General features: G+C 39.5%; 6 protein-coding genes across 6 annotated transcripts; 4 read left to right on the forward strand and 2 right to left on the reverse strand.

The window, feature by feature from the left end:
- Nucleotides 1,674-5,309, reverse strand: LOC18793008 (omega-amidase, chloroplastic). The gene is made up of 10 exons (XM_007223039.2): nt 4,898-5,309; nt 4,689-4,805; nt 3,891-4,115; nt 3,434-3,527; nt 3,187-3,261; nt 2,777-2,855; nt 2,657-2,672; nt 2,361-2,441; nt 2,087-2,169; nt 1,674-1,966 (listed from the first exon to the last, which is right to left on the reverse strand). The coding sequence occupies exons 1-10, from the start codon at nt 5,195-5,197 to the stop codon at nt 1,888-1,890; spliced, it is 1,149 nt and encodes a 382-aa protein (XP_007223101.1). The 5' UTR covers nt 5,198-5,309; the 3' UTR covers nt 1,674-1,887.
- On the forward strand, nt 7,875-9,523 carry LOC109947395. The gene is made up of 4 exons (XM_020557355.1): nt 7,875-8,253; nt 8,518-8,777; nt 8,871-9,062; nt 9,182-9,523. The coding sequence occupies exons 1-4, from the start codon at nt 7,875-7,877 to the stop codon at nt 9,521-9,523; spliced, it is 1,173 nt and encodes a 390-aa protein (XP_020412944.1).
- Nucleotides 9,781-12,155, forward strand: LOC18790902 (pentatricopeptide repeat-containing protein At1g05670, mitochondrial). The gene is made up of 2 exons (XM_020554191.1): nt 9,781-11,821; nt 12,006-12,155. The coding sequence occupies exon 1, from the start codon at nt 9,878-9,880 to the stop codon at nt 11,603-11,605; it is 1,728 nt and encodes a 575-aa protein (XP_020409780.1). The 5' UTR covers nt 9,781-9,877; the 3' UTR covers nt 11,606-11,821; nt 12,006-12,155.
- Nucleotides 12,265-15,650, forward strand: LOC18790843 (PHD finger protein ALFIN-LIKE 4). Its single transcript, XM_007225941.2, has 5 exons — nt 12,265-12,608; nt 12,701-12,733; nt 13,690-13,918; nt 14,666-14,798; nt 15,089-15,650. The coding sequence occupies exons 1-5, from the start codon at nt 12,512-12,514 to the stop codon at nt 15,356-15,358; spliced, it is 762 nt and encodes a 253-aa protein (XP_007226003.1). The 5' UTR covers nt 12,265-12,511; the 3' UTR covers nt 15,359-15,650.
- On the reverse strand, nt 17,276-19,252 carry LOC18792359 (solute carrier family 25 member 44). The gene has a single exon (XM_007222628.2). It carries the CDS (start codon nt 18,554-18,556, stop codon nt 17,516-17,518), a length of 1,041 nt encoding a protein of 346 aa, XP_007222690.2. The 5' UTR covers nt 18,557-19,252; the 3' UTR covers nt 17,276-17,515.
- On the forward strand, nt 20,703-22,864 carry LOC18789174 (ankyrin repeat-containing protein BDA1). Its single transcript, XM_007222873.2, has 2 exons — nt 20,703-21,495; nt 21,871-22,864. Exons 1-2 carry the CDS (start codon nt 20,866-20,868, stop codon nt 22,711-22,713), a joined length of 1,473 nt encoding a protein of 490 aa, XP_007222935.2. The 5' UTR covers nt 20,703-20,865; the 3' UTR covers nt 22,714-22,864.

Genomic DNA, 24,062 nt, shown 5'->3' on the forward strand with positions numbered 1-24,062 from the left:
TGAATGAGTTGTGGTAAGCTCAATCGTCCGTATCTTTTTCCTAAACGTTGATATGTGTAGAACTTATGAGCGACTGGTTGTAGCATCATTCCAAAATTATTTTCTTATAGTCCTGTTTGGTTCACAGAAAAGGAAATTTGAGGATGAAAAATCAATTGCTTTCTCATGTTTGGTAAGTTCAGGCATAAGAAATCATTGTCTGGCCCATAAAAAAGTAAGGGGGAAAGTGAAGCCATCCTTCCAATTTGGATTTTGTTTTCTCTCATCATAAGAAAGTTTTGGAAAATGAGCCAATATTAAATAAACATTTTTCATGACCACTTTATCTCCATTAACAATTTAGAATTATAATATATCATTAAATGCATTCTTTTTTTATTTGATTTAATATGAGTATAATTGAAAATTTATACAAAATTTATTTTCCATTCATACTCAAAACAAACATGGAAAAGAAAATAAAGTAATATTTTCCGATTATTTTCCCGGCATTACCAAACGTGATAAAGAAATCTTCTATTTCCCATCCCTTAGCTACACACAATATGTTTGAGATTAGTAATGGAGGTTAAATTACATTAAATGCGTAGGTGAAAGAAAACTGGAACAAGCCTTAGAAACTTATACAAATAAAAAAAACACTTTTACGGATATGAAAGAGCTGTCTTTTTTTCTTTGTTTTTCATTTTTCATTTTTGGGCAAGTATGAAGTGACTTTATCAAGATCACGCCAAACATGCACTAGTTTTGTTTGTGAAAGAGATGTGCTGTTGGGATCCCAAGGGGGTGAAGAAGAAGATAGTTCCTGTGAGGAGAACAGTGGACAAGAAAGAAGGGGAGAGACACACACAAACTGTGCTCTTTTCTTTTCCCAACAAAGCATTGGCAGCATATTTATTTGGCAGGCAAGACATTGTAATATGATGTTACTCTACTGGGTTCTGTTTTACTCTCTGAGTTTCCTGACAAGCCAGCTTTCTCTCTCTCATCTTTCTCTGTCTCTCTCTGGTTTGTGTCTCTGCTTCCAGAGAGAGAGAGAGAGAGAGAGAGGGGGTGATGAGTGGTGATGAGGACTAAGGCTAATTTTGTACATTGCCATGCTGTACCCACGTGCACTTAGCTGCTTTCCTACCTGGGGTCTCCATCTTCACGTGCACAGTTTGCTTGCACACTTCATTGCCTGATGGGCCTCTCTCATTTATGGCCTTCTGCAATTCTTCTTCTCTCCCTATTCAATTTCGGGGCCCAAAACTGTTTTAGCAGCAGAGGTCCTACACCCCTCCTCCTGCTTGCTCCAAAAACCCCACCTTGCAAGTTGCAACGAAGCAGAGATAAAACATCAGTTCAAGCTTCGACATCAAATTATTCTTTGCAGGGAAGATTGCCTCCCTTATAAAAGAATGTGACCGATCAATTGTTATATTGTTAACGTTATCTTGATTTAATGGTATTTCTCTTCTTAACGTTCAAAAAAATTCACTCGACCTCAAGTGAATCAGCCCTGGCCAAAAATCCAACCGACACAATGCAAATTTTACATCTTACCACTATAGTATTGAAATTGGGTTTTAATAAGATCCAGTCAGGTTTAAGTTTGTTAAGAATGTGCATATTATTACTTGATCATTATTATTATTATTATCATGTTGCATAATTGAAAGTATATGCTGCACTGCATGAAATTGCATCATCATCTCCACATAAAAGCACCTTTGTTATCAAAACATAGACAAAGAAATGCACAGCAAATCCAAGTATCTCGGTACAATGACAATAATTGGAGTCTTCGATAATAACATGGTCTCCTTATTTGTTCTAAAAGTAAAACATGTGGTTTCTCACTGGCACTTCCTTCAGGCATAATAGGAATCTTCCACCCATCTGTAATCATTGAGAATCCAACCTCTGAACATCTACCAATTGGTAAAGATCACCTCGTCTTTGCTTCAGTAAGGGCAGGTTTGTCCTGCATAATTTGGAACAAACTTATTTTAAATACTTATATAAAGTATCGAAAAAATATTTCATCTGTAAATCTGAGGAAAAAAAAAAAAAAAAAAACCTTAGGTTGGAAACCGTATCTCACCGTCTAAGCTCAAGAAGTGAATAATCAACCTCTGCTATGATTATTGTCTCTTCATGTTCTGTAGTTGCCAGTACTTCTCCAAACTGCCACATTTAATTCTTTTAGTGATACTCTGTACGCAAATAACTTGCAGTCGCAAAGCTTCAACAAGTAGCTAAATGCTGAACCTTGTTTTATCACTAAAAAGTAGAAAGGGAGAACTTGCCAATGAATGGATCTACTAAAGATCCAACGGAAGCATGCTTTATATAGCTAAAAGTAAGTATCCACTTACTGGTCCGACTAGGGTGGAGTGGCCCCATGCCACATAACCAGCTCCAGCATCTCGAGCAGGCGAACAAGTTGCCACATATAGCTGACAACCCACAGAAAGCCACCCATGAGAAATAGTTGGAGTTAACACGGAAGATGATAATCAACACAGTAATTAGAATAAAATAGTGACTTGAGTCTATGCTTCTAGTGATGTAATCTTATCACAAAGTTCTGTTTGTATCATGATACAAGCTCCAAGTTTCTTAACAAATGTAAACGAGGATGTGCATCTCATAAAGGACATATGTTAACCACCTGGTTATCAGCAGCCCTGCAGAAGACATAGCAAGGCGAATCTCAGTGAAAATTACTACATAAAGAATTGTGGATAAAAAATTCAAAATAATATAAATTACGCAATATTTTAATTGATACCTCGCCCTCTGTAATAATTCCCAGTGCAACGGTCCAGTAGTCATGTTAAAAGCCCCAGGATAGCATATCAAGTGAGCACCTGATGTCAACAAATTAGTTCTGTTACCATTCAGTATTTCCAACTGCAGAAATTACAGTCCTTCACTTGAAAAGGAAAAAACAATCGAGAGATAATTCCACTTGCTCTTCAGTAACAAGTACATTAGTTAACATGTAAAGAAGAATCCTGTGGCAGAGTATGTGTATTTGGAATTTATTAAATCTAAATAGTTGTGTATAACAATAAAGAATTATCATGATACTGATTACAGAAAGAAAAACCCTTAATTTTATTAGTTTAGCAATGCCCAGAAACAATGGAAACAAAAATTAATTGCACATGTCCATGGAAAGCAAAAGAAAAGGCTAACCTCTTGCTCCATAAATCATTGCTAGTTCCTGAAACCTAATGTCATAACAGATACCTATGCCAATACGCCCAACTTCTGCACTAAGCATGTGATAGTTAGTATCCCATCCTTAATGAATGATAATAATTACTTTCAACCAAGGAATACGAGTTTGTGTAAACGAAATAACAAATGACATCACTTGACTTTGACCCCAACCAAAAAAGAAAGTTGTAATAGTCACTATTGCACAGACTGAGCATTATACCTGTGTCCACAATGGTAGGAGTCTGCCCTGCTGTAAGAGTCTTTGATTCAATAAAGGTAATCTTCCCAGGGATGTCAATATCAAATAGGTGTATCTGCAATTACATCCGGAATCAGTAAGAAGCAAAGACTGACAAATAATTTCCTTTGACAGGTAAGCATTAAATGTTCAAACCATCATGTGTCCCAAACGTGAAGGTTTGTTCAATCAAGGAAAAGTATCCTCATTTGCAAAGCAAATGAAGTGAGCAATTTTTCAGTCCAGACCATCCCAGGGCAGTAGGCCTCCTGTGTTGGGGCAGGCCCCATGCACAATAAACAGTCCAGATTTTGATTGATGCTATTCATTGAGCTAGATCCAGATAAGTCCAAGAGGCAGTCACATTCCTTGGGTGGGTCTGGTTGATACACTAGATGGTATTATCACTTATCCCGTTATGTTAGGCTTACAGCATTACCTTTCTATGTTTAGCTAACAGCCTCCCATCGGTGCCAAAGACACAAGAAGTATTGTACAACCGATCCCCAGAACGCTCTGCTATAGATCCGCCAACAATGGTGATCTTCAGACGCTGAGAAACCTCAGACAGCATGGCTGTTGAAGGAGATGCATCGCCACCCGCATCAATGTCCTCAGCATAAACCGGGAAGCTATCATTTGAATACGGACCATTCCAAATTTCCTGGCAAACAAAGAAGCAAACACAAATGGAGACCAAAGGGTTAGCGCTTTCAACTTGAAAGATGAGTTGATAAACACCATTTGGTCTGATTAGGTCGGCTTCTTAAAGGTTTTTTATTTTTTTTTTAACTTAAAAGGTGAGTTTATAAGCACCATTTGATCTGATTAGCACGGTTTCTTCAACATATTAATGTTCTTATATACCTCCACGCCTCCTTTTGATGTTAACATCTCTGTTTAGTGGGTACAGTGAATAAAAACGACACCCAGTTTCATAACCGATAATAAGTTAAGTTATGAGAGGATAGAGTTCCCAGTCTATGCCATGGCATATGCTAATTTCATGTGGAAGCATGATAAGAAATACAGACCTCAAGCTATAATGTCCTATGGGCATCTAAAACTTGATTTATCTGAAAAAATCCGTATCCAAACATATTCTCCTTCTTAAAGAAGCAAGAGGCAGGCTAATTATAATCCATAATCAACTTAAACCAGTAAGGTCAATGAGCACACAACAGAAAAACACACAAGGATAAGGATTTAGTAAGAGGGTGAATAGTAAAAAACTCACAGGGAGGAGAACAAGCTGGGCACCCTTTGCAGCAGCGTCCTCGATGGCCTTGCGGGCATGGGCAATGTTCCTCTCCTTATCAGCCGTCACCGCCAATTGGCACAGTCCAATCTTAAACTGCACCCACCCACATAAAAAACCCAATTCAAATTCAACCTCCAATCTCTAAACAATACAACAACACAGAAAGACGTTATGATATAGCTTGCCTTGGTGACGGGAGGGGTGGGCAAGGGAAGGGCGGGCGGGACCCTGGCTGCTTCGGGCTTGTAAGCGGAGGCCATTGTCGACGAGAAATTAGCCGTGTGGATTTTGGAGCTGCGGCTAAGACCGATGCTGCTGCTGCTGAGGGACTTGGCGGGTGCGATTGGGGCGAGGAAAGAGGATGGAGGAGAGAGGGGCTTTGGGTGCAGCCAAATGGAGCGAGAGAGAGAAGAGGAGGAAGATGAAGCGCAGTGGTGAGGAGGAAGATTCTTGGAGCTGATCAGAGTGGATAGCGCCGCTTTCATTTCACTTTCACTTCATTCTACTCTCTCTCGTCACTTCTTCACTTGATTTGGTATTTGGGGGCGTTAAAACGTTTTTTCACTTTGCCCAAAAAAAAGGAAAAAAAAACGTTTTTAACCTTTTCTGACGTGTTTTGTTTAGAGTTTTAGATAGTTGGAGTTGCAAATTTTCAATTGGGCTTTACCTTGAGCTTCAGAATGACTTGGGCCATAATGATTGGGCTTTACGAACAGAGGAATAAGATCCGTACTGTGGAACGCATAGCACCCGATCACAACCTCACACTTTTCGAAATCCCAACCCAACCGACTCTGTCTCAAACGGTCATAAACTGTCACTCGCGCCTTCTTCCTCTATATCTTTGCACCCTCTCAAACATTCCCAGTTTTACAATTCAAAAGAAACCCTGTTTCCATTTCGCTCTCAAGCACCAAAGTATCAAACTTTGGTGCTTGAGGCCTTCAGATCGCTTTCCATTTACGCGCCACTTGCAAAACTCAAACAAAAAAAAAGGAGAAAAACCTTTCACATTGAGTTGAGACTTTGAAGAATCGTAGAGTCTTGTAGAAAGATATAATTTACGCATGACAGATCCAAGGGCTGTTGTACCATACCATGACCCATACGATAGCGGCCCGTATACCGAAATCATGAACTTGTTGAATGATTCTGAACATCCAAGAATTGATGAGAATAATATACCACCATTGGAGACTCCTATGTTTGACGAAGAAATTCAAGACGTTGATGAGCCTTTAATGGATCAGGCAATGTGGGATTTCATCTATGGTTCTGATAATGGAGGAGAGGGTATTAATTCACGAGCGGGTCCTTCGCAGATTTTCACAGAATCGAGCGGTACTAATCCCCCAAGAGGAGATGGCAATGAACGGAATCATGGTTTTGGCAATGTGAGGCCACTTTCAGTTTGGCCTCTGTCATCAGACCCCATTAACTGTACTTTTTGCCAAGTTTTTAGGGAAATAGTACACTTCAATAGTAAGTTTTGTGTTCTTTCTTGCATTAGTAGAATTAGTTTTGTGGGTTTTATTCAATTTAAGCGTTGATTACTGTACTAATTTCGCGTTTCATATTGGATGGAAGGCGACAACGTTATGAAACTTGAAATTCACGGAAGACTCGGTGTGATCTCTCACGCAATTCTTCAGAGTCGACCCAATGCCAATGTGAATTCTTCTGGCAATCATCAATATCAAATGCTTGAGTAAGTTTTTGCACCCCCTTTTCATTGTAGATTAAAGGGTTGGCACCAAGGATTTGATTTGTGTTATTGTTTTTTTTTTCTTTCTTGAATTAGTTTTTGCAAGACACCAGGGGAGGAGGTGAAGCAATTTCTGATGCAGTACTGCTTAGAAAGAAAGCTAGAGGGGTACATTATGCAGCAAGATCCATTGACATTCTTTTATGAGGCACTCTGCGTTGGAATGGATTGGGATGCCATTCTGAACCCCCCCGATGACTTCGATTTTCCACCATCTCCACCTGATTCAGGTTCGTGCATTCGATCTGCCTTGTGAACTTGTACAATCTAGGAAATTTTATGTTCAAACAAAGGGTTGAGTTATATTTTCTATTTTATTTATTTATTTTAGGAACAGCAGGTGATATGGAACAACCTGCTGCAGTTCAACCAGAGGCTGCCGAGCATGAGATTGAGACGAATCCTAGGATTTCCCTTGCAGAACAGGTTGTTGCTAACCTTTTTCAATACAAAAAGCTCTTACATTTTACCTACAATAATTAGATAAACATTAGCACACATGTATATTTTCTTTTGTTAACTTGGTCATTTGTTTCATGCTGGGGGAGTAGTGCAGAGGGAGAGAACAGCAAACATGACATTGGATGATCTTCGTGATTACGTCCATCTTCCCATCGAAAAAGCTGCTCGGAGATTGAATGTCTGCCCAACTGTAGTCAAAAGGATATGCCGCCGGAATGGATTACGTAGATGGCCTTCTAGAAAGGTTTGTCTTCCTCTATATATCTTTTTCTATGAAGTTTTTTGTTTCTTCATTTTTACTACCTATTTTGTTTTTTGTTTTGTTGTTTTATCACATGTGCAGATTACAAGCATTAATAGGCAAATTTCAAGGTTAAGACCAAGTTTAGATTCAGATGATGCAGAGACAAGGGTGCATGCTGAAGCTGAAATCTCTAGGCTTGAAAGAGAAATAGCTGAACTTGTCCCATAATGTGAATGAAGTACATATCCTGTCTCCCAAGTTTTGCAACATATAAATTTTTAAAGAAATTATTATTTATTATTATTAAGGAAATGTAATTTTCTCGAGACTGAAAGCAACTTGTACAGAAAATGACTATACATTTGCAGATATTTGACTTGTATTATAAGATTAATTATAGTGATCTTTGTTTTGTACTTAATTGGTTCCCAATCCATTTTTCACATCAATATCCATGTAGAGCGGCCAGCTGGCTGTCTAGGAATTATCTCAATATAATGATTATATATAGACCCCAAAGGGATGGCCAAGTTCCCTCACTATAATGTGAAAGACGTAGTAACCTAAGATTAACCTTGAAGTGTTCGTAAATGGATGGAGATTCCTAAGAACTCCATGAAACATATCTTCAGTGAATTCGATCGATAAGATTATGGGAGGCAGTTGTTGCATTTTGAAGAAGAACATAGACATGGCCGGTGCTCAGACACTGGTGTGTGTGAAACAAGTGAAGCAAGAGGAACCAGAAGAGTGGGATGAGAGCATGCCATTGCCTGGAGATATAATTGAAGGGTTTTATAATTCTGAGAGTAGTGATACTATTGCTGATGAGTTTTTTGTGCATACCAAAGCCAAGTCAGAGCTTACCTCACAGCTTGCTAAGTTCAGCCATGTTGAGGTCATTTGGGTCAAGGTGAGAAGGGGTGAGAGCACACTCAAGCTCCAGACCCGTGTCGTGGCTGAGAGGATTTCGATGCTTCAGAGAAGGTATACCATTAGAGCAGCTACAGATGACAGACATGTTGCAATTTTGGGGGACTTGACCTCAGACCAATGTTCTGAGCTTCAGGGTAGGTTTTTCTTGACAGATTTTTAGTAGTAAAGATAGTGACGATCTCTTGATAGATATGTGACATGTTATGTTGTCATACTATGAATTAGGATCATTGATCCCACATACACAGCGGTTATGATTCACGGTCTAATAACATAACATTTTAAATTGTCTAATGTTAGACAATTAAGGAAGGTCCTCACATATCAGACAATGAAAACTCTTGTTCATCTGAAACCAGTGTGCCCTTGAGTGATCTGTGTTTTATTTGATTTTGCAGAATTGAGCAGGAGTTTGGTAAACGTGGAGTACAGAGGATATAACAAAAGGGGAGTTAAATATGACTGGAAGATGAAAGTTGGTACCTATTTGCCTGACCAACGTTGCACAATTGTTAGCTCCATTTTGTTCATGCCACTGCCAGGCGAGAAATGCACTGAGGCCACAACAGCCAGGTGCATGGCTTGGTTTTCTGCAGCAGTTGCTTCAGGGGTTCCTCTTGTTTTTGTTAATATTCAAACAGAACAGATCGTGTCGTCGGTATCAATCTTTCTTTTTAGTCATCTTGAATTGCTAGTTAGTAACCATTTTATTCTCCGTTTTAATTAGATTTTGTTTTATTTTTTCTTGAAGGAGAAGAATAATTTGATAGGAAAGGATATGAGTTGGGGTAGGCAGCAAAATTACACAACAACAACAACAACAGTCCAAATAGTGCAAGGCATTAGACTGTGGTTCATGCCCGGAGCTGCAGAAATGCTAGTTGACTTGATACCTCAACCTGGTGAAGCGCGGTTCGGATTGGAAATCAAACGCACTGACGAGGTTAGAATCCTGCATGCACTTTTGTTCTGAAAAACTTACCAGAAAAATGCAGCATACCACTATTTTGACAGACTGATACACTAAACTTCCATTTTGTTATGCTTTAAAAACAAGTGCAGGGACTGATTTGCATTCACTCAGTGGCAAAAGGTTCAGCTGCTGATCGTTGTGGTCTTGGCAGCCTTCATGAGGAAGCATACGCAAGTGGCCGCCAGCTTGTGATGTCTAGGTTAGAGGGCAAGAGCTTGATGCCATCACATGTTAGCTCTGCGGGGCTCATACACTGTTGTGATCACACAGAAATTAAAGAAACTCTTGCGTCGGCCATTGACCAGATGGAAAGCGTTCAGCTTCACCTCATGGCCTGGTCTAACCATTTACTTCCCATTGCTCCGAAAGCTGTTGGCGCCACAACAGTACTCCGGCCGCCAAGTGGCTCTTGTCCCCCGAAAACAGGGTGATCATTTTGTAGTTTGACAATTGCAGTTCATCTCACACCTCTACAAATCAAGTCACAAGAATCATGATGTAAATAAAGTGGGGAATGCTAAAAATTATATTTTCTAATTGCATAAGTTATCTTGTATGACATGTGTTAGGATCAATAGCCTACTTTATTTGAATTTACGAAAGTCGTCCAATTTATGTTTGGAAGTGCTTGTATGACATAAGTTACCAAGTAGTTCTTGTGTAAAGTGCTTGCGCAAAATCAATTTTGTTTGCTTAAGTTATTCATAAGCGCCAAAAGTGAAATATGTTCCCTCCAATTAGAGACAATGTCACTATCTTCTTGAGGAAGGCTCTTTGGAAAATCAATGGCTACGCCAGCTAGAGCCCTAACCAACCCATCTCACCCCTCTACAAATCTCTCTCTGTTGACCTGTATAACCTCCCTTCTGCAAACCCTAGATCCACAAAACCCTAACCCCTCAAACCTCAGCTCAGCCCCCCTTAACCAATTCTCACCTCACCTGAACCCAAGCCTAGTTATCCAAGTCATCAAATCTCAGCCCAATCCTTACCATGCCCTCTTCTTCTTCAAATGGTCCTCAAACCCGGATCCTAATCCCAACAACTATTCTCACACCCACAACTGCTACTTGGCAATCACTGAGCTTCTTCTCTCCCACTCCCTCTTCTCCACTGCCTCCTCACTCCTTCAAGAATCCAATAGACTCTATGATTTTATGCTTGGCAGGTTCATCACAACTCATGGCCGCCGCGGCGATATCAGAGCCGCCATAGATTGGTTTTACAAGGCGAAGTCGATTGAGAACGGGCGGTGCTTGTTTTCTTATAATGCGATTCTGGGTGTGCTGGTTAGGGCTAATAGAATGAATTTAGCTAAGGCAATTTATGATCAGATTGTCAAGGAAGCTCAGGTAAATCCGAATGTATGGGCTTGTACAATAATGATTAGAGGGTTTTGCAAAAGGGGTGAAATTGAGAATGCCAAGAAGGTGTTTGATGAAATGACTTGCGAGCCAAATTTGATTACTTACAACACTATGATTCATGGGTTTTGTCTAAAGGGTGATTTTGATAGTGCGAGGAGAGTTTTCGGTCAGATGAGGGAGAGTGAGCATTGTTTGCCTGATACGGTAACGTATACAACTTTGATTGATGGGTATTGTAAGAAAGGTGAGTTGAAGGAGGCAATGGAGTGTATGAAAGAAATGGGGAAGCAGGGTTGTGAGCCTAATCTGTTTACTTACAATGCGTTGATTCATGGTTTCTGTTTGAGTGGTCATGTTAGTGAGGCAAAGAGGATGTTGACAAGGATGAGGTTAAATGGTGTGAAGGACAATATAGCTACACATACGGCCATATTGAAAGGGCTTTGCATTGTTGGAAAGGCCGACGAAGCTGTTAAGCATCTTCAAGATATAGTGAATCTTGGGATGAAACCGGATGTGGAAGCATATGGTGTCGTTTTTAATGAGTACTGTAAGATGAGAAAACCGGATGGAGCGATGTCCATTTTGAGGGAAATGAGGATGAGAGGCCTAAAGCCAAGTGTTTCAAGCTTTAACAGACTGCTCAAGGTTCTTGTCGAAAACGGGGACCTTGAAAGAGCCATTATTCTTCTAAATAAGATGAACCAAATGGGCTGCTCTCCAAATTTCTTTTCATATAACACAGTGATATGTAGTCTTTGTAATTTGAGAGGTAGAATGGGGGAGGTTGAAGAGTTCGTTGGTGACATGCTTTGGAACGGCCACAAGCTTGATACCGTCCTCTACAGTTGTGTAATTATGGGTTATTGTGAGGACGGCAATGTGAACATGGCAATACAGGCTTTCTGTGGAGCATTGGATAATAATCATATTATTAGTTTGGAGAGCTTTTCAATTTTGGTCAAGGAGCTGTGTGCAAAAGGGATGGTCCTTGAGGCTGAGAGGATATTTGAGGATATGTGTAACAGATGCACAGTGGTTGATGTAGATAGTTACAGAAGTGTGCTAGGAAAGTGGGTACTTGATATAAGCAGTGATCCAAGTTCTAATGGGCAAGTGATTAAGATGAATAGAATGGAGTCATGAAGAAGTGAAAATTCTTGATGATCAAGAACATAGATTTGCCATGCTTCTATATGGCATGCCTGATCATTTCCTTGTACATGATCACAAAGCTCGAATAAGTTTCCTGGAATCTTGAACATAACCAAATTTTCTGGGTTTCAGACTCCTTGTGTTCTTCAGTCAGGGAAGAAGCTTTGCATTTTGGCATTCATCTGGTGCAAACTATCAATTGAAATGGTTTGGCCACTTTCAGCTTTCTTACATGATGATCTTCTCTGTCTTCATATTATTTTATTTTACATGACTAATGGACATGTACATAATAATTTTTTTGGTCGAATGGACATGTATGTGCATAATAGGGATTGAAGATGTCACGTCTTCATTGGTTTTTTTTTTTTTTTCCATTGTAATTTTTCAGTGCAGCCACGGGTAAAGTTGGGAAGTTACGAATTATTTCTCCCAAATAAATCGACAATTAACCCAAAAGTCCACATCACTGTCTGCCATTGTAGGCCCACAGCCCACTCCTGGAGAACTCGTCGAACTCAGAACCCGGGCCCACTACCATCGTAATCAGAGGAACAGTAATTAACCACTGCCACTGCCAGCGTGGCAAGGACTTAATTTGAGAACTAATCGTGTTTAGGGCTTTTCGGCTTTACAAATAGTTGGGCCAGCCTCGTATCATCATCCTCACGGACTCTTCGCTCTTTTATCAAATCCACTTTAGTAATCCATTTCCTTCCGATTTAAATCCGCACCATCTCTCTCTGTCTCTCACACACGCCCACACACAAAACACCTTCTCTCTCACTCATCAGAGTCAGAGGTCAAATATTTTCCAACCTTTCCCTCCCTTTTTTTGGTATTTTCTTCCAGTCTTTCGCTTCTTTTTTTTTGCGTCTCTGTAATTGTGAAGAAGACATGGACGGGGGTGCTCTGTACAACCCGCGTACGGTTGAGGAGGTCTTCAGAGACTTCAAGGGTCGAAGAGCCGCCATGATTAAAGCTCTCACCACCGGTATATTTTATCTTTTCCGCTTCTAGTCAACTTTCTACTCTCCGTTAAAGCTATGGAAATTCGATGTGATTTTTCCTTTGTTGTGTTTGCAGAGGTCGAAGACTTTTTTCAGCAGTGTGACCCTGGTAATGGATTTCTCCTTCATTTTTTTTTTGTAGTGGTTAATTTTGGTGCGGGCGCTGTTTGGTTATTGACAGAAGGTGTTTTTTTTAACCAACACTGAACTGAATAAGGGTTTTTATTCAATAATTTCTGGTACTTTAAAAAAAACCAACACGTGTGTGAAAGAGATTTTTTTAATTTGTTTAAAGTAATTCATGAAATTTGACCCAAAAAAAAAAAAAAGTAATTCATGAAAAGAAACCCTATAATTAATCTCATTTTAATTATATTTTTATCTAACAATTTTCTACTTTTAGTCAATTGTATCTTTGTTTGCATTTAATTTTCATTTAAAAAAATATATTTATGGAAGTAGAAGCTTCTAGGCTTAAAGGTCTGCCCTTTCTCGTTGTTGATAATTTGCATACATTGGCATTGCTTTAGGTTATGCTTAGAGATGCAGTGGTTGTTAGAGTTTCCGATTAATGCATTCTACTTATTTTCAGTTGGGATTGGAAGCATGTACCACACGTTAGCCTATGTTTGACCTCTTGTAGTAGTTGAAATATTGCTAAGACTAATACCATATTTCTTATTGAGTACCTTGGAAGAATATGTGAAGAAATTATTATTCTTTTTCAACGATGCATTATCAACTTGGGTGGGTGCAAATTTAGTAAGTATTTTTATAATTTAAAAATTAATAATAATGAATTTAATTTGTGTTTATATATCTCATTAAAGTTTCAAAGTTAAGTTGAATTACTTTTGGCTTGCTTTTAAAGTAGGTTGTTTTAATTTCTTAAAAAGGAAATTATGAACCAAGTTTCGTACTTTGTTTTGGTGAAAAATATATGTGAATGCAACAGTTTAATGCTTCCATAATGGTTGATCCTGCGTGTGCTTCTGTGTCATACCTTCATTGCTTCCTTAGTTTTCATAGAGCATGCAATAGTACCTTAAACATCCTTCATGACAGAGAAGGAGAATCTTTGCCTTTATGGATTTCCAACCGAGCAGTGGGAAGTTAATTTACCAGCAGAGGAGGTTCCTCCAGAGCTTCCGGAGCCAGCACTTGGTATTAACTTTGCAAGAGATGGAATGCAAGAAAAGGATTGGTTATCTTTGGTTGCTGTCCACAGTGATGCATGGTTACTTGCAGTGGCATTTTATTTTGGTGCTAGGTTCGGATTTGATAAGGCTGATAGGTATGGCTCTTTGTACAATATTAACGTGTGGTTTGACTCTATGATGCTAATGGGTTCAGATCTTTAGTTCAGAGGTGAGGCATCACTTTGTTTTTAGGTCAGGCTAGTGTTTTGATTAATCATCGTCCTTATATTCTAGTTTGCTGGAACCTACTCTTAGTTTAATAGTACTCATCTCTAGTTTGATTTCATTATGTGCTATTACATTGTAATGTTACATGTATGTGTGCTCGCATGCATATGTTTGTTTGCTGTGTATTCTTCTTTTCAGGAAAACTACAATGGCCTAATATTACAAATATAAGTTTTTGATTGAGCACTAGTAAAGTTGATAAATTGTAGCCTACTGTTCACGGCTGTTTTAAGCGGTTGGGTCTGTTCTTCTTTGAGAAAATGAAGAAGGTGTTCATGATATAGTCGGGTTACGTTTTTTGACATCTTTCTGGGAATGTAGTTGAAGCTGTTTGACTTTTAGCTTTTCTTATTTAAATTTTTTATGCATTACACCAATTAAAGAGGATGCTTAGTTTTGTTGTAATGAAAAAGGAATAGGGAGGGTCATTTTTTGTATTCCTTTCGATAATGTTCTTGTTAGGTACCGTAGCCTTCATTTGGTTGTTTGGAGTCTGCTAACTACAACCCAAAATTTATTTTTTTTGTGCTCTTTTCTGGTTTTGCCTTGCATTTCTGTTGTATTTAGGTTCTTCATGTTCACTTACCATTATGCTGTTGGTATCTGCTTTGCAGGAAACGCCTTTTTAATATGATAAATGAACTTCCAACAATTTTCGAGGTTGTGACAGGGACAGTTAAGAAACAAGTGAAGGAGAAGTCATCAAATTCAAATCATGGCAGCAACAGATCTAAATCAAACTCTAAGGTTCGGAAAAACTTGGATTGCTAGTTTCTGAATCTCATAATTTAGTTGCTATTTTCAATTTCAAATTGTAGTGCTAGAATCTTTAAGTTGTCTTTTGGCATGGGATAACTGTGCAAACGTGGAAACTTTGCATTCTTCTTTACGTATCTACAATTCAAAATATAAACTGTGAAATGTCTAGAAATATTGTGATGTCATGCCAACATGAGAGTAAAGGATGAATACATTATTAGTTTTTGGTTTGCTGAACAACCTGGCCACCTTGTAACTTATTGTGTTGGCAAATGCAGCGTGGTTCTGAGCCTCATCCCAGGTATACAAAGGCAGTGCAATCAAAGGATGAGGACGAGGAGGGTCTGGAAGATGACGATGAGGACGAGCATGGTGAGACACTGTGTGGGGCTTGTGGAGAGAACTACGCATCTGATGAATTCTGGATTTGCTGCGACATCTGTGAGAAGTGGTTCCATGGGAAGTGCGTTAAGATCACCCCAGCTAGGGCTGAGCATATTAAGCAGTACAAATGCCCATCTTGCACCAACAAGAGAGCCCGGCCTTAATGGTTTCTGAGGAAGTTGACATCTTATGTATTAGGGTGGTTGACTGCTAATTGTCTCGTAGGTCAGGTTGTCACTTGGTCTCATGCCTGTAGTTTTAGGAGATTTAATCTCGGATGTTGTGTAGGTTGCAAGTCTGCTATTTATTTTAGATATCATATGCCAGGATGTTTAAATTGAGATTGGAAATCATTTTCCCCTCGTCTCGTCAGTGTGGGATTTGTTATCTATATGCATGAATGTGTTTAGTGTTTATAAAATTAACGGCCCATTTCTCAGTTGACTTTTATCGATCATTTGACATCTTGTGTCTTATTTGGGCTTGGACTTCTTTCTGGGTATGGTTTTGAAGTTGGAATTAAATTTGGTCGCTGACACCAATGGGTTCCTCCGTTGAAAAAATTCAGGTGACTGAGCGAATGGACCTGATAGTTGGTCAAAAGTTGAAAAAATTCAAGTGACTGAGCGTATGGACCTGATAGTTGGTCAAAAATAGATTGGCGGGTAATTTTACTTTTCTCTCGCAATAAGTGATCACGTGTCGAGGAACGGAATTATTCTGCTAGCAACAAGTGATCATGTGCCAAACACGACTGGATTGTTGTAAGAGGCGATAAACACATGGAACAAACAGTTTTTCTCTTTTCTGGTTTGCATAGAAACAAACTTCTTGTGACATGTCCATCTGGTATGGTATGGGTGGATTATAGAGCAACCCGAAACCGTGAGACCTAGCTAGCAAGAGGCGTTGGTATTTTTAGTGCCTATGCATGATCTTGGGTCGTATGATCTTTGTCGTTCATGCTCACTTCAACGGCCGCCCAATTGAGAGTTAGTTACAGTGTAATGCCTAATGGGATCTTGGTTTTTATAAAGTGGTCCTTCTTGATTGGGACTTTTGCAGTTAGTCTCAGACATGTCACGCATTGAGGATAAGCTGAGAGGGTAGAGAGAGAAAGAAAGAGGAGACAGAGCATGTGAGGCCCACTGTTTCTTTTTAGTGGGTTTGCATCTGATGGTCCATAGAAATTTATAATAACTAGTGGCTAAGATTTGATGATCCATAGAATTAGATATCTGCACCGCGTTGCATTCAGGTTTAGCCCCTGGTTTTGGTTTTTGTTGCCCTTTCGAGTTTCGAGTTTTGGTTCCACAATAAAGGAAAAAACAAAAACAAAAGCCCCTCGTTCTTACACACGCATCATATGCTGTCTTTCATGCACGTTTCACTGGTCGTCAGATTCTTCCACCGCCCACCACCATTGACAGAAAGTTAAACTAATCTAATTTTTGCATTACTTCTAATCCAGATTGAGATGCTCAGAGTCACATAAAAGCTTCCATCGCCTCAAGTCCATGTGTTCATTGCTGGACAATTTGCCAGCAACTAACTATAAAGCAATGAATTCAATGCATAATCTAAACAGAGGGGTGCCATGCCAGGCCAATTGTTGGGTTTTTGGGAAAGATTTGTTTATTTGAGTCTAATGATTGGCACCATTCATGAATAATGTAGAGAGAGAGAGAGAGAGAGAGAGATAGTGCAAGCAAACCCACCCACCCCACTCATCAAGTTGTGCACAAGCAAGAGTTCTGACTATGTTTTTATTTCTGGATGGCGAGTGGGCTTGCCATAAAATTAGCATTTTACACAAGACAATGCGTCAAATGTCTTGCATCAACAGATTCCTTATATCAATATGACAAAGATATCAGAATATATATATTTCGCTAAGCATATAATCCAAAACTTAGGCTTTTAAGCATAATAAATTTCACTTATTTCCCAATCTCTTGTTCATCATTTGCCTGATGTGAGAAATTCACAAATCTAATTTATTTGGGAGCAATGATCTATATGAATATTATCCTTATAATATGTTAAGAAGTTTCTATTTATCCCCTACATAGACACATAGTCAAGTCAAACCATGGAAAATAGAATTACTTGCACAACATAGATGAAGGAGGAAGAGGCAAGATACATAAATTTTTGGAAAAAAAGAAGAGGAAATATAGAAGAAAACTACGCTATACATATTTACAATATCCCATATGGTGGCAGGTAGGCAGGGCAGTATTGCCAACGGCAAAAACAATTTGCAACAAATGGAATCAAAACCCACTTCTTTCTGTGTTCTCTCCATTTGACTGCTCAAGTCAAGAAGGGTAGCTCCCTTGGCTCTTAGTCGACATCCGCTTGAGAAACTCATAGGTAGTGACCATGGTTGTAGCAGACATTGACATTGAAGCCCACCTAGGCCCTAGGCCTCTGTAACAAGCAGCAAACCCACCTTCCCTCACCAAATTCCTCACAGTCTGCAGTATGGTCAGTGGTCTTCTTCGCCCATTTTCTTCTGCATCCAAAACTTGCAGCCGGGTCTTGACGGTATCCAGTGGCATGGTGATCAAAGCAGAAACCCCACTAGCCATGGCTGCGCTCAACCCCTGCACTGCCAGCATTGCCCTGCAATCAGGCCTATTGGCTGAGCCACTCTCATCCTTCTTACACATATAGCAACCAAAACCACCCCAAATGAGCCTATGTGCAACAGAGTACGAAGCCCACCAAACCGCATTCGACGGTGCATAAGTCAGTGTTGATATCCCAAATCCCCTATACAATCCTCTCAGCCCATCTGCATGTACAATTTTCCTAAAAGCATCAAGACCATTGCTATACTTATAGGAACTCACATTGGGGAGGATGTTTTTGCTGCTGGTGCTGCAGCCCTGAACCATAAGTCTCTGGCTCACAACATCAATTGGGGTCCAAACTAATTGGGCAGCCATGGCTGAGCTCAACCCTGCAGCAGCATTAGCTATAGCCATTGCTGTAGTATCTGAAAAGCCTAATCTAACAGTTACAGTCCCAACATTACTCTTGGTAACTTCAAGCGCTGTCATGTAAAGTGCTCTAGCAGGAATGGTTCCCATGAGAGAGGTACCAAAACCTCTGTAAAACCCTCTAGGACCTTCATGGCGCATCATAGCACAAGACATCTTCAGGCAAGAAATTTGAGTGGGTGAAACTTGTTGACGGGTTTTTAAGACCACAATCGGATAAAGAGCAGCTGAAACACCCGAAAACAAAGCAGCACCCAGAAAGAAAAACTTGGACTTGTCAAGCATATGCCAATCTATATCGGCTGGGATATGAATTTCTGAAGCCGAATCTTTCTCGGCCGCCCTCAAGCTCATCTTCGCCACCTTTAGAATTAATTAAAGATCCAAAATCCCTCTTTACCAAACTAACTATTAGAACAAATTTTTGTATACAACTAGCTTGTTCTACTTAGCTGAGCTAAAAACAAAAAGTCTCAACCCAATAACAAATAGCAAAGCAAAAAAGAAATACAGGATGGGAAATGAAGTAAAAATGCAATCTCGGAACTTTACAAGTGGACTATTACTAAGACTTTCTTTGACACCAAAAAAAAAAGTTAAAAGTTAAGAACTTTGAGAGCTATTGGACTAATTGGGATAAGGGTTTTGTTGGGTGCTGGTTTTTTTCCTCTTGCGCAACCAGATTAGGGACCGTACGTGGATCACCATAAATGGGTGGAACATTTCTTCATGTAAAAACCCCAATCAGTAGTGATGGTTCTTACCAGCTGAGGAAGATCATCAGGGCTCATCATCATCTTCAAAACTTCATCTCTGCAAAAGCAACGGCGGAGATGGAACGAACCCCCCAGCTGCGAAAATCTAAAGTAGGAGAGAGTGAAGAGGCTCACAGAAAGCGAAGCGTATTGAGCAGAAGGATTGAGGAGAGAGAGGGTGAAAGAGAGGGCTTTGAAGGCGAGACAGAGAGGACAAGATTTATGGAGTGTAGCGAGGGTTTTTCGGATCGATAAAAGCGGACACGTGTCGGTTATCATTTCGAGGACTCTCCAAGATATTAACCGGGTTAGGGTTTGGTTGGAGCCGCTGCTGACTGTGTTTTGGGTGATCCACTTTTAACAAATATGGGTTGAACTGTGGGCTTGCGGTCGTGGATCCATCAAAGCTTCAATGAAAACTAGGTTCGCTATATATTTAAATCATTTTTTGGACAAATGGAGATGGGAGTTTTATTTTTCGTTTCTATCTTTAGGTACGAAATTCTTAACATGCTGTCCTTTTTCCTTTCCTTTTTTCTTTTATATTTATTGATTTGACCCCACTTCTTTACATAGCCACCTTAATTAGTAAATTCGCATATTATTTGTGAGAGCTGATTTTTCGGTTCCCTTTTTTTCATTTACACTTCTTTTCATTTTTTAATTTTTTTATTAATTTTTTTTTATTTTTATTTTTTCTCTTTACTATTCTACTATTACCTTACAATTCTCTTTAATAAACATGTACAATCACCTACTAATATTATGATAACTATAACAAAGATATTTAGTACTCACATACTTGGTAAAAAAATTAAGAATTTGGCGTACAAATACTCACATTTCTATCCATTTTCTATATATATATTTTTTTTGGGTCTTATTTTCTGTTAATTTTTCTTAATTTCAGTTATTAAAACCTTAATGTAGGATAAAGGTAGAATATGATGGAGAAAGAACAGAAAAGAACAATATTAATTCAAAACTATTAAAAGACAAAAGGAAGTGTAAGTGGATAAAAAAGAAGAGGGAAAACTACCTCCCTTATTTTTTTATCTTACTAACCATAATCACCAATACATAAACCTCCACTTATTGACGGAGCTCCAGGTTTCCTTTTTTGGGCCCAAATCATATCAAAAGGGACATTGCTTTTCGTATAACCCATGTATTGGGTTTGAACCAAGGCTGCAATTTCTTACCCAACTTGTTTTCCACTCAAAAAAATTTGAGTCCAACGACGATATCACTTAATAATGCTATAAACGTAAAAAAATTATCATATGTGTCATAACGTTATTGATTGACGATAAAAAAATAGTGCTATTATCGTTTCATGCAAGTATCCACAGTTGATCAATTCTACCACTGAGCCATAGGCCCATATGCCCCGGCAATGGAAACTAATTATGACCACATCACAATTGGCTTAGGCAAACTCACATTACTTCTAATCTTTCATCAGTTTAAGTGCATTTGTAGTATGATTAATTTTAGACACGTATGATGATTTAATGTGTCTTACATTATTTTATTTAATCTCTTGTGCAAAACTTACATTATTTTATTTGTCACACTTTTCACTCGAACTTAAAATATCATATTAACGTGAATAGAAAACCCGTCCTACCTAAAATGGGACCCAGCAAAGAAAAAGTTTCTAGATGGAAGCCATTGCTCTACCTGTGTTGTGTTGACTCAAACCAGGTCAAATTTGGAGGACCTGGAAGGAAGGAGGGCCTATAAAAATAAAAAATTACGAAAAACATTTTTCGGACCATTGACATCCCCTCTCTGGCATCGTCAACTGACGGCGTCTGTCAATTTCAGGTCATTCGTCGGCGTGTCCGTCTTTTTTTTCCGTTAATACCATTTCTCTTTCGCACGCAAACATCACGGAGGAAAAAAATGAAGTTGCTTAGATTATTGGACAACCAGAAAGAAGAAGAGGCAAAACAGAGAGAGAAAGCCATGGAAAAAGAATTGCAGCAAGCAGCCATGCGAGGCTCTGTACCTGCTCTCCTAGAACTACTCACAGAAGACCCTCAAATCCTCAACAAAACCAACCCATCTCTCTCAGACACGCCCTTGCACATCGCCTCCCTTCTGGGTCACTCTGCTTTCGCCAAAGAATTACTAAGTCGGAGGCCCGAACTCGCCGCCGAGTTGAATTCCCACGGCTCTTCGCCGCTTCACCTGGCTGCGGCAAAAGGGTCCGTGGAAATAGTGAAGCATTTGGCGCTGGTTAACCCAGATCTGTGTCTAGTCTGGGATCGCGATGGGTTGACTCCCCTGCATCTGGGTGTGATCAAGGGCAGAGTTGGGGTGGTGGCTGAGTTGGCCCGAGTAAGACCGGAGGTGATTCGGGTGTTGACTCACGGAGGCGAGAGTGGGTTCCACTTGTGTGTTAAGCATCACAGGTTAGAGGTGTTGAAGGTTTTGGTGGAATGTATTGGGAGAGACGATGAGTTTGTGAATTGGAGAGATGGTGATGGCAACACAGTCTTACATGTGGCTGTGGCCAAGAAACAATTAGAGGTACACAAAGTCTTTACCTTTTTGTGGAAAGATTTAGTCTTTTGTGAATTCTAAATTAGGCATTTCATGGGCATAAACAGAGCTGTATGAATATTACATAGCTGTAGCCTGTAGGTAGCTCAATTGATTGTTAACAAATTTAATCAGTGAAGAAAAGGCTTCAAAACAATCTGAAAAGGGCACATTTATGTTGTTAATTGTCTTACCCTTTCAAGCATTTTTGCCTCAAATGTGATCAGCTGCAATGCTTGACATGACCTTGTTTCTTGTAGTTTCATTTCAATTCCAATTTATGATTTGTTTTATTATGATACGTTGCTTACTAGAAATTTCATTCCCTTGTTTTGAGAAGAAAAGGTGTCAATTTTTGTGCAGGTTATAACTTATTTGCTCACTTATACGAAGATCGACGTAAGTGCCCAAAATGCAAATGGGTTCACTGCATTGGACGTCTTATCTCATAGTTCCAGAGATTTACGAGACTTGGGAATCAAAGAGTCTCTCCAAAGAGCTGGAGCTCAAAGAATGAACAAGAACGCAGCCATTATATATCATCTGGAACTGGATACATTGCAATCATCGAACTCGGTTTCAATGCAACCACTGATGTCAAAGAAAATGAGTATGATGGTTAAGAAGCAGCAGCATATTGATTGGTTGGGCAGGAAACGAAGCTCATTGATGGTTGTGTCTTCCCTAATCGCTACAGTGGCATTTCAGTCTGCAATATCACCACCCGGTGGAGTTTGGCAGGAAGACTATTTGACAGACTCCAATGGCAACCCGGTGGAGCGTCCACACAAGGCCGGGCAGTCAGTGATGGCCTACACACAGCCTATCCAATATGGACAGTTCATGATCTTCTGCACCATTGCATTCCTTTCATCTCTGAGCATAATTCTGCTACTTGTGAGCGGATTGCCGCTGAAGCGGCGGCGGTGGATGTGGCTGCAGATGGTGACCATGTGGATCGCAATCACTGCGCTAACAGGGACGTATTTCATTGGACTTATATTCATGACGCCAGGGCAGAACAAGAATTATCTGTATCATGTGACCCAAGTTTCTGTGCTCATATGGATGGCCCTGATGGGGACTGTGTTTATCGGAAATGTGATAAGGGCGATCATCTGGCTTCTGAGAAAGTATGGATATATCAAGCCGAAAGAAATAGATGCTTCACTCTATGTAGACTATGAGGACAATGACGACCTTTGAATATGTAGATTGTTTTCTCAATTTTGTGGCAATATCAATTTATGTTGTGAAATACTTCATTGAAATGTGGAGATATATATATAACAAAATATCTCAAATATATTGATAGATTGCAGAATGCAAAACACTTACAAAGATCCTAGTTTCACCACTTAGTTCTTCGGAGCATTGGTACTGATAGCACTTTGAAACTGAGAAAATTATAGTGTACTAAATTACATTATGTGGAAAACAGAGGCCGAAACCTTCTTAAATAAGCAAATAAGACAGACTCAGATAACTTTTGATGAGCTGGCAACTTTGGATGCTTATGAAAAGTAACTGTAGGAGCACGTGAAAGCTTTTGCTTTTACTGAGTGCTGCAACTTTTACTTTGTCGGGAGAATCTCAAAAGGAACACGGGCATTCAGATTGTTGAATACGCGGGACCAGAAGCTTTGTCTCAGGGCTCATGATGTTGGGTAACTTTAATCATCACCGAGGTTAAAAGGACCTAAATCATAGGGGTCTTGTTCATCTGGATAATCACTCCACCGCATTTTTGGTGCTGGAGCCTGTTGACTAGCTGGCTTTGGTTGACTAGTGGATGTTTGGGACGCAGGTGAGGCATCACTGTCTTCATCATCATTCATTTGGGAAGCTTGAAGCATTAACTGAAGAGCAATTTCTTGTAACTCAAACTTCGATTTTCCCTCGATTGGGAGAGAAGAATGTGAAGTGGTAAGGGATGTCTTTTTCTCAGGCTGTGGATTCTTGAATAGAGGAAAATCAGCATAAATATAATCTGCAATACGCTCAATTTTAAATTTATCCCACCATTTGATTGAAAACTGGCGAGATAGGACTCTGGTTTCCCAATTAACCTGATAAGACCATTTGAGGATCCAAGGGACTTTATACTTGGCAACAAAATGGAGAAAGTTGGGGAAGAACAACTCAGATTCTTTGAACTTATTTTTATTAGTAAAATAATTAACTAAATCTTGCATTGGAGGGGGAAATAAATTGATGACTGGACCATGTTTTTCCCACCAGTGAATGAACCAGTAAGGAAAATGACTCTTGAATTTGCTGTCAAAATTTAGGAACCAAGAATGACTAAAATCAACTGTTTGGTGAAGCAGGATAGAATACCATGCTTCGATATAATCATAGTAATTATATTGAAGTTTTGATTGGAGAACTTTGAGGTCATAGGGATGGTGCTTCATTCAAGCTCATTGATTATCTGATGGATGTAAAGGGAATGATAGAGGATGATGTGGGGATTATCTCTGTCTTTGATTGGCTTAATGGTGATAGAGTGGGTCTCATGGAGGATGTCTCTGTAATATTTCAGATTCTTAGAT

The sequence above is a fragment of the Prunus persica genome, chromosome G1 (assembly GCF_000346465.2).
Source record: "Prunus persica cultivar Lovell chromosome G1, Prunus_persica_NCBIv2, whole genome shotgun sequence".
In the NCBI taxonomy this organism is placed as follows: Eukaryota; Viridiplantae; Streptophyta; class Magnoliopsida; order Rosales; family Rosaceae; genus Prunus; species Prunus persica.

Excerpts from the sequence above, each read along its gene's own strand:
- LOC18790902 (XM_020554191.1), top strand. The coding sequence starts at position 9,878 with ATGGCTACGCCAGCTAGAGCCCTAACCAACCCATCTCACCCCTCTACA.
- LOC18789174 (XM_007222873.2), top strand. The coding sequence starts at position 20,866 with ATGAAGTTGCTTAGATTATTGGACAACCAGAAAGAAGAAGAGGCAAAA. Across the intron at positions 21,496-21,870 it reads TGGCCAAGAAACAATTAGAG|GTTATAACTTATTTGCTCAC; the intron begins GTACACAAAGTC and ends ATTTTTGTGCAG.
- LOC18793008 (XM_007223039.2), bottom strand. The coding sequence starts at position 5,197 with ATGAAAGCGGCGCTATCCACTCTGATCAGCTCCAAGAATCTTCCTCCT. Across the intron at positions 4,806-4,897 it reads CCACCCCTCCCGTCACCAAG|TTTAAGATTGGACTGTGCCA; the intron begins GCAAGCTATATC and ends GGGTGGGTGCAG. Across the intron at positions 1,967-2,086 it reads TCACTTCTTGAGCTTAGACG|GACAAACCTGCCCTTACTGA; the intron begins GTGAGATACGGT and ends CAAATTATGCAG.
- LOC109947395 (XM_020557355.1), top strand. The coding sequence starts at position 7,875 with ATGGCCGGTGCTCAGACACTGGTGTGTGTGAAACAAGTGAAGCAAGAG. Across the intron at positions 8,778-8,870 it reads CAGAACAGATCGTGTCGTCG|GAGAAGAATAATTTGATAGG; the intron begins GTATCAATCTTT and ends TTTTTCTTGAAG. Across the intron at positions 9,063-9,181 it reads AAATCAAACGCACTGACGAG|GGACTGATTTGCATTCACTC; the intron begins GTTAGAATCCTG and ends AAACAAGTGCAG.
- LOC18792359 (XM_007222628.2), bottom strand. The coding sequence starts at position 18,556 with ATGAGCTTGAGGGCGGCCGAGAAAGATTCGGCTTCAGAAATTCATATC.
- LOC18790843 (XM_007225941.2), top strand. The coding sequence starts at position 12,512 with ATGGACGGGGGTGCTCTGTACAACCCGCGTACGGTTGAGGAGGTCTTC. Across the intron at positions 12,609-12,700 it reads GATTAAAGCTCTCACCACCG|AGGTCGAAGACTTTTTTCAG; the intron begins GTATATTTTATC and ends TTGTGTTTGCAG. Across the intron at positions 12,734-13,689 it reads TTTTCAGCAGTGTGACCCTG|AGAAGGAGAATCTTTGCCTT; the intron begins GTAATGGATTTC and ends CCTTCATGACAG.